This window comes from Gymnogyps californianus, chromosome 1, assembly GCF_018139145.2.
Source record: "Gymnogyps californianus isolate 813 chromosome 1, ASM1813914v2, whole genome shotgun sequence".
NCBI lineage: Eukaryota > Metazoa > Chordata > Aves > Accipitriformes > Cathartidae > Gymnogyps > Gymnogyps californianus.
In genome coordinates, this window is record NC_059471.1 from 82,666,055 (window position 1) to 82,675,118 (window position 9,064).

At 47.7% G+C, this 9,064-nt stretch overlaps 1 protein-coding gene across 1 annotated transcript; it reads left to right on the forward strand.

Annotated features, from left to right (window-relative positions):
• Positions 1-4,358: 4,358 nt before the first annotated feature.
• Positions 4,359-5,968, forward strand: TMSB4X (thymosin beta 4 X-linked). The gene is made up of 3 exons (XM_050896931.1): positions 4,359-4,436; positions 5,057-5,170; positions 5,509-5,968. Exons 2-3 carry the CDS (start codon positions 5,071-5,073, stop codon positions 5,541-5,543), a joined length of 135 nt encoding a protein of 44 aa, XP_050752888.1. The 5' UTR covers positions 4,359-4,436; positions 5,057-5,070; the 3' UTR covers positions 5,544-5,968.
• The last annotated feature ends 3,096 nt before the right edge of the window (positions 5,969-9,064 follow it).

The window sequence follows — 9,064 nt, forward strand, 5'->3', positions numbered from 1 at the left end:
CCACTTGGAGTATCAAATAGCCTAGCTTCCAAACTGTTGCTTTGCCACAGCTTCCTGCGTGCATTAAAAGAAAGGCTCAATGCTCTTCTTTTATACGGGCATAGGGAAGGCAGGGAAAGCAGAGTCAGGCAGATGGGTGTGGGAGAGCAGCGTTTGCTACTCGAGGGTATGTAGCTTCCCATGCAGCAAGCTGAGCTTCCCAACCTGGCTTCTCCTCTCCCGCAAGCACTACTTTCTTAAAGTCATGACCTGTTGCAAAGTTCTCTTTGTCAAGCACAGTAAAAAAGGAAATGCCGCTACTTGTAAAGCAAATTACTGCCAGTATTTGTCCAGCTAGGAAAGGCATTTTGCAATCCCTCTTCTGAAATTAAGCTGAGGGGGGATGGGAAGGCTCTCTCTCAGAAAGCATTCTCTCTCAGAGAGTCAAGCATGTGAAAAGAAGATTTCACATGTGAAACTGAGACCTGGAAAACAATCACTTGGCTTCTCTTCCTTTAATTTATTTTCCATATGATCAAGAAATTTACATACAGAGTTTATTTTTATCTAACTAGTCATCTGATGTGCCTGGGATCCCATTATGAATAATAAGCTGAAATTGGAATTAATCTTGGGTGCTTTATCACATAGACGTTTCATGTTCCCCTAATTACTTTTTTCTTTTTTTTTTTTTTAATAAATGCATAGACTCTATGGCAGAATTAGCGTAAGGTTAGAAGATTTGTGCTCCTGATCACGTTTCAAAACACTCTTCAAAGAGAGCTCAAGGAAAAGCCCACTGAAGTCAATCTGAGATACAGATGCTTTCACTGACATCTGTTAATATCTGTTTAAGCCCCTGTTGCACGGCCTTGAGCAAGTCTTTTATCACCACATTTTTGCAAACGGGAGCAGTACATACTTACCTGGAAAAGGAGTGTTCATGTTTTTTACAAGGCTTCAAACATGGACATACAAACGAGATGCAAGAACCATGGTTTACCACTTACTACCTTTCCTACTATGTGAATTTCCTAGAAGGCAAGAAAGAACTTGCAGCCTTGCTCTAGTTCAAACCCTCAAAGGTGTTAGCTGAAAACTATGTTAGTGAGGGTCCAATTTCCTTCTTGCAAATGGGATCAGCAATGTGCTGAAAAGTGCTCTCTTTTAACATGCAAATGACTGAGAGAGTGCATGTCTAGCGGGGTACTACACCGCCAAATATTTGTTGACTGAATTTTTTTTAAATAATCACGATAAGAAGCTGCTGACATAAAACCCAATAAAGCAAGAAAAAAAATGGAGCAGCTCATCAATATCCAAAATAAGAATTCCGAAGCTGGCTATCCTTTACATCATGCGGCCTAGGACATTTATTGAGGATGTCAGCGCTGCCCCATCAAAGTGCGCTTTGGTGTTTGTTATCCCCAGAAGTTATTTGACATGGGGCACTCTTGTATGAACACGTACCATCCTCGCATTCTCCAAATAGCAACAAACAGAAGCAAACATAAAAGGATATGGAGATATGCAATTTCTGTAGCTATGCCACCAATACAAAATGCTATAAAGAGGATTTACTTTTACAGAAATTAGCTTATGTTCTGCCACCGAAATGCAACACCCTCATTTTGCTTCACCGGAACAATACTGTCTTCATATATGTAGTAAAGTACATAGACATTTCCAAGATACTGTGACTATCTCAGTATTAATCCACCAGAAAGGAGATATAGGAAGGCAGAGAAGCAGCAAAAGTGTAAATCTTTTATTTGTCTCTGTCTCTCAGAACTATAATTGAATCTGATCTCAGCAGAGGAGCCTGGTTTGCAGATAGTGGCAAAGCTCCATCTAAGGCTGTGGGTTACGCTGATTTAAGGGATCTGTGGTTCTGACCCAAAATGAGCAGAAGCGAAAGAAGGCAGTATGGCTACTGGACAAGCACCTTCTGAAAAATCAGACCCCAGTCCCACAAACAGTCACTGTTCTTTAATTTCAGGAGTGCATTTCCCGCGATGAGGTCAGGGGAACACTGATTTGCTCAGACACATGGGGGAGTGACTGCAGCAGCCACAGAGGAGAACAATTCTAAAGAATATTTATATTAAATTTACCCTCAATTAAGAGGCAAAAAAATCTTTGGCAAAACTGAAAAGTCTGAGGCTGTAACATCGTTGGGGATGCTGATGAACTGATCATCAGAGAAATTTCACAATTCCTAGTCACAAGGTTCAATGCTCAAAAGTGTCAAAGCAGTAAAAGGCCATGAACTCATTTTACAGAACTCGCTCAAAAGCTAGCAGAGTTAGCAGGTATCCAACACAGAAGATCCCTTGGGAACACTTTTAATGCCGTTATTATGAAAATCTGTAAATATTCCCAAATTATATGATATATTCCTTGCCATTTCTTTCCTAAGCGATTCCTTTGGCCTTCAGTCTCGCACAGTCCCTGGCTTATGGGAATACTTTTAGCTCACACCATCGCTCTCAGTGATAATACTCTGTTCATCTCAATTTTGGAGGTGCTCATGGACTAGAGGAGGAAACCAGACTTTATACACCACACCTCCAAATGTGAAGGAGCTCGGCTTTAGGAAGACTCTGGGCTGACTGGAAATCCTGGTTTACTATAGCAACTATCATTGGGGCTGCCGTGGGGACAAGATTTTACCCCCTCGAAATTACAGCTCTGGAAATGCTATGAAAAATGGCCGGCCAAGGGGGAGAGGACAGCCACGCAACAGAGGAAGCAACATCCCCAGGGAATGTATTGAAATGTATTTACAGTTCTCCTCGCATATATTAATACTGTTTGTGACTCAGGGCTTTTAATTCATCAGCAATCACCCTCGCATCAGATACCCTGCTGGAGGGCAGGCAGCAAGGAGCAATAGGCTACATGGTGTCCATACAGATGTCCCAGAAGCAGCAGAAATTAAGTTAATTCCCACGCGCCGGCTCCCGGCCCCACCTCACACCTTGAAAGCAAGCATGCCTCCGCTCCCTTGCAGAGCCGCTGCCAGACAAAGGCGCAGAGATTTCCCTTACTCCTTGTCATTCAGCCACACGCACACGCACAGATACACCCCCCCCCCCCCCTTCGTCTTTCAGTTCTTTCACGTGAATAGTTCAGTTTGTTACCCAACGCCGTAAATGCAGAAACAAGAGTCACCCGTGCCGCACACCCCTTTCTGCCCTCTACCCAACAGCAACTGCCCATCTAGCTAAGACGATGCCGGTTTCAGGACCGATTGCCGCTTGGGGCTTGCTGTTGGGAGTTCCCCGAGCGAGCCGTTGGGGACATCTGGAGCCCCGCAGCGCGGGGAGGCGGCAGGCCTGGCCCAGCCGGGACCCACCGCGGCCTCGGCCCCGGCCCTCCTTCCCCCCCCCAGCCGCAGGCAGCCAGGGCCGGGCGGGAGGTGCCTCGCCGGGGGCGACGCGCTGCTGGGGAGCGGGGCCGGGAGCCAGGGCCAGGCGGCATCTGCCCGGAGCTATTGTCTGCTGGACCGGCACCAAAGCATGGCCTGGCCGGGGAGGGGGGTGGGGAGGGGTTTTTTCTTCCCTTTGCAGCAGGGTTGCAAGGATAGCAACGGGATTTTAGCCTTTCGTTGCAGCAGGGTTGCAAAGACAGCGATGGTTTCTTTTCTTTCCTTGCAGCAGGGTTGCAAGGACAGCAATGGGATTTTTCTCTCCCTGCAGCAGGGTTGCAACGGCAGCGGGGGGAGGGGCGGGCGGCGGCAGCTCCCGGAGCTCTGAAGGGACGAGGGCTTCGTCTTTTCCTTTTAAATGCGGAAATTTGAGTAACATAATCAGCGAGCTGATATTGCTCAACCGGGAGAAGGGCACACAGAGAGCCGAAGCAAAACCACCGCACGGCTGAAGCCGACCGCAGCTGCCCGCCGGGTGCGGAAGGTCGCCAGCGGCTGCGCCCCTGCCCCTGCCCCTGTTCCTGCTCCTGCCCCCGCTCCTGCCCCTGCCCCTGCCCGCCTCCGCCCCGGACGCCCACCGGCCCCAGGGCGGCGGGGCAGGGCGGGGCGGGGGCCGGGGAGCCAGGGGCAGCGGCCCCCCCCGGACTGTCCCGGGGATGCCTCCCGCCGGCCGGGGTCGGGGCGGGGACCGGGACCGGGACCGAGACCGGGGCGATTTTCGGCTTTAAGGGTGTGCGTGTGTGTCTGTGTGTGTATGTGGCTGTGTGTGCGTGTATGCGTGTGCGCGGGGGGGGGGGGGGGGGGGGGAGGAGGAGGGCTGGGCGGTGGAGGGAGGGGAAGGAAGCAAGGGGAAAAAAAAAAAAAGAGAAAAAGGCGGAAAGCGGCAAAATGGTTAGCGGGTGACATCACCGCCATTTGCATAGGCGCGGGGATAAAACCGCCCCGCCAGCGAGTGCCCTTTATACTGGCGTGCGGAGCGGCGGCAGCAGCGAGCGGCGGGGCTGAGCATCACCGCGCGGCGACACCGGTGGGTCTCGCCGCCCCCCCCCACCCCCCCCTCCCCCCGGGTCCCCCAGCGCGGGCAGCACGAGCCCCTGCCCGGCACCCCTGCCGGGGAGGGACCGCGGGCAGGGCAGGGCAGGGCGCGGGGGCTATTGTCCGGGGGGGTGGGGGGGGCTATTGTCTGGGGGGGTGTGTGTGTATTGTCTGGGGGCCGCGCCGCTGCAGGGCGGTGGCGTGCGAGCCGCAAGCCGGCTTTGTTGCCGTCCCAGGGCTTGATTTTTTAATTAATTTTCCCTTAACGAGTTAAAAACGCGGTCAGCGCCGGGCGCTTCCCCTCTATTGTACTCCGCAGCGCGCAAATACTGGGAGTTGCCCCGGCGGCGGCTGGCGGCGAGCTGCACTGCCTTTGATGCTGGATTAAATTAACACTTTCCAAAATTATTATTAGTTTTAAATATGCTGGGGATTAACCGTCTTATTTTCGGCGTGGGTTTAGTTTTCGGCTCCCGCGGCGGCGCGGCTCCCCGCGTGGGGTGCGGCGGGAACGGCTCCGCTGCCGCCCCGGGGTCGGCACCGGGGAGGGGGGGGGGCGGGGGGCTGGGGAGCCCTCGCCGGGGGTAACGGGCTCTTCCCGTGTGTGCGCAGAGTCACCTGCCAACATGTCCGACAAACCAGACATGGCTGAGATCGAGAAATTTGACAAGTCCAAATTGAAGAAGACAGAGACGCAAGAGAAAAACCCGCTGCCTTCAAAAGAAAGTGAGTGCGGGCAGGCGGCGGGGAAGGGCAGGCAGGCGGGCAGGCAGGCAGGCAGGGAGGCGGGAGGAGACAAAGAGGGGCGGCAGGCAGGGAGCCGGGGGTGCCGCGGGTGCGGGGTGGAGGGAGGATACACGGCTGTGGCTGGGCTAGACAGCGAAAACCTGAACCCACCGCGTAGTAGCGCTTAATTTACAGTCATTTACGTTTCTCTTTTGATATATATTTTTTTTTGATACGTATATTTTTACAAATTATAGGAATTGTGATGTGAATGCATTTCAGGTTCTTGATCTTCATTTTTTTTTTTCTCTCCTTTTCTGTTTTTTTCCCCATTTTAGCAATTGAACAGGAGAAGCAAGCGGGTGAATCGTAATGAAATCTGCCCTTCCAAATTATGCACTGTACATTCCACAAGCATTGCCTTCTTATTTTACTTCTTTTAGCTGTTTAACTTTGTAAGATGCAAAGAGGTTGGATAAAGTTTAAAATGACTGTACTGCCCCTTTCACATCAAAAGAATAGAGAGAACTACTGACACTGAATGAAGGCGCTGCCTTTCCCTCTGCCTGTCTGGCTTTGGTCCTGGTGGCATGAAAGAGCTTGCATGTTGATGAAAGAAGAACTTGGGTGGGACTACAGTAAACTAGAGTAACACACGAATAAATGCAAAGCTGTACCAAGGTCCTGCGAGCTGTAAAATGCAGTTAATCGAGTGCCATTTTTTTTTTTTGTTCAAATGATTTTAATTATTGGAATGCACAATTTTTTTAATATGCAAATAAAATGTTTTAAAACCTGGATGGTATTTATGTCATCTATTTGGAGAACTGTATCAAAGGATATGAAGCATAAAAGCCGGTACTGAGACACGGGATACTATAAAGCCTTCGGAGATGACTCAAACCTCCATCACCATTCTAATTTTTTTCAATATGTGCTCTCACCAATAGATAAATTTGTGATCCTCGAAGCTAGCTTTTAGAACAATTTCAGTAAAAAATTGCATGTCTTATAATTTGTTACCATGTGAGTATATCACTTTAAATATTTCTTCTTTAATGTAGAGATTGATAAAGGCAAAAAATTTGGCTACATTTATTGCTTCGCCCCGCCCATAGCATAGCTCATTTAATAAGAACCATTCTGTACTGTTGCAGACATTCAACCTCGGTTGTATAAATCCACAGTTGGTTTAATGAATAATTAAGGCTTGTTCTGCTGATACAGTATTTAAAGGAAGGTGTAATTTGAATGTTAAGTCCAAGATTGAACGTAAGCTTTTTAGTATCCTAAAGCTATTTTAGTGGTTGTTGTCCCATGTGAATAAAAATCGTTTTACTAAAATGTTACTCGTTTTGAACACTTTTATAATCTCTTAATGGCTACTTGATCATAAGAATTGGTATCAAAGAATAAAAAGCTACAGTTTCTTTACTGAGTCAAAACTGACCATTTGGGGGCAAAAACGTCATGGTAACTTAAAAAGTGAAGATCATAAATCCTATAAGCAAATAGCAACACTCCACATTGCTGGTTTATGGCAGTTCATTCAGGCCTGGGACACTTTGGTTATTTTTCCTCAAATGACAGCGGATAAAACCTGTGATCCAGGGAGATCAGTAGGAGTTGACTTCAGTAGTCATGGATTCCATCCATTACTCACTTCAAAGTGAAGTGAGTAATTAACATGCTAGGAAAAAAATGCTGTTGGATAGCCTGTAGGAGGGTGGTGAGCATGGATCTGCAGTGCCTTAGTTTTATCTTCAGGGCCTGAGCCGGTATTCATTTCAGCCAGTTCTATAAAGCAAAATGAGTCCCTATGGGGAAGCCTGGATAACTTGGCGGGATTGCGTAGCTTTGGGGTTTCATCCTTCCACCTCTCCCTAGCAGCATCTGACTGCAGCAACAAACTGTCCTTGAGTTTACACCAGTAGGGCAGTGGGGCTCCCCTGCTTGGAGGTTTGGCGGACGTCTGTGCTGCTGGAGAAGGAGAGAGCCCCGGGGTGCCGTGTGCTTGCGGGCGCAGTCCCCAGCCCCCCAGCAGTGGAAAAACTGCAGAATCGAGTGTTTGATGAGAATCTAGGGTTCAGGCCTGAGATTTTTGATGCAGTCCATGGGAAGATTTGGGAAGTCCTGGTAGCATAAGGACCTCCACAGTAATTTAAGCTGATGAGTTCAGGAATGAAGTGAACCATTTCTTGCGCTTGTAAATGTTTCAAGCTTTCATTTTATTCCCCGTATATAATGGGAAAGGCATAGGAAACTTTTAGCTGAGTTTCTGAAAAGTCAATTAAACAATCAACTCCCAGCTACTGATCTTAATCAGGTAACACAGGATGTAACATGACTAAATTCAGAAGCGTACAGTCTGAACTGTACGTGCACAAATGAGTAGAAGCGAGTGCTTGCTTACTGTGGATTCATCTACGGGAAGAAAACCAAAGCAATGTATTTCTGAGAGAGGCAAAGCATGAGGTATACATAGCTCGGTGTAAGTCAATGGAAGCGTGTGCTGTAAGCCACCGCAGTTCAGCAAAACCGTAATGAGATACAAGGCTTCTGACTTTAGAATTGCAAGTCCAAAGTGATAGAAGACAGTGCTGGCCAAAGGGTACCACCATCTGCGACATGCCTGGTGGCCTCAGGAACATAGTAAGAGGTGGTGAGGCTCAGATCTGTTTTCAGGAGATACGGCAATAAGCTACTACTACTGTTAGGAGCTCTGTTTCTGGCATCAAGGACTGAATAAAATACAAAATCAACTGGAAAGTAAACCTTCCAGGTCAAATTCAGGAATTGCTGGAGCCTGTCATCCCCTGCTTTGCTTCTTGTTTGGCTCTTTGCATATATTCAGAGAAAATTGTGGCAGATATTCACCGTGCTTTGCATAGGCAATATTGAGGTGGTCACATCTGACACCTACTTTACAGCAATGCAATTGATGGCATGAAAAATGAAGGCTCAGATGGATCGATTGTAATACTCGGGGCTGTGTCTGTGCTGGTTGTTGGCTGTGGCTCATAAAGGAGACGAATCTCTTTGGCTGTCAGTCTAGAAACTTTCACCAGCAACAAATTGACTAGAAAAAAAAAAAATAGAGCCCAAAACCTGGTTATGAAAAGGGGTCATCAGAAACAGAAAGGCACATACGGTTTTTGATCTCACATGCTGTGCAGTCACATTATCCCAGCCCTACGAGACGAAGGCTTTACGGTGTCTGGTGTGCTGCCTCCCCGCCCCCAGCAGAGAGGCAGCTCCATCCAGGCTACGCAGTGAGTAGCTCTGCCCTCAAGTACTGAACCAAATTCTTCCTTTCTCAGTATTTAAGAAAGGATTTTCTCTCTCTTTCGTGCACCTCCCCAGATACCGTTAACTATGCATATATCGGACAGAAAGCATATGCTAATGATATCCAAAATAGATCATTGTGGTATTAAAATTAATTACAGAAATGTGGAGACTTTAATGCAAGCATTTTGGTCTTCTAGGCTATTTTTGTGCAATGCTGAATGTGTGATAAAACACCACTTCCCCTAGTAACCCTTTACTTCCCTAGAAACAGTGTAGAAATGAGCAGTTCCTATTGTGTATTGTAATCATATATGGCTGCCACATACAGCTGCTGCACAACATAGTTTTATTAATAAGGATCCGTGTGCTAATCCAAGCATCATATAAAATACAATGAGCACATAACACAGCGTTCAGTGCAATAATTCCACAGGGATGATACTAGAAGGGGTGTGAAGAAATAAAAAATGCAGCTCATGCTTATTCGTTGATATACAGTAGGATGACTATGCAAAGCAACCTATGGCAGTCTTGGCAGAGCTGCCTTCCGTGAGATCATCTGATGCGTCAGCTTTGTGCATTTTCAATTCAACAGGCAAGGCA

Excerpts from the sequence above, each read along its gene's own strand:
- TMSB4X (XM_050896931.1), top strand. The coding sequence starts at position 5,071 with ATGTCCGACAAACCAGACATGGCTGAGATCGAGAAATTTGACAAGTCC. Across the intron at positions 5,171-5,508 it reads CCCGCTGCCTTCAAAAGAAA|CAATTGAACAGGAGAAGCAA; the intron begins GTGAGTGCGGGC and ends TCCCCATTTTAG.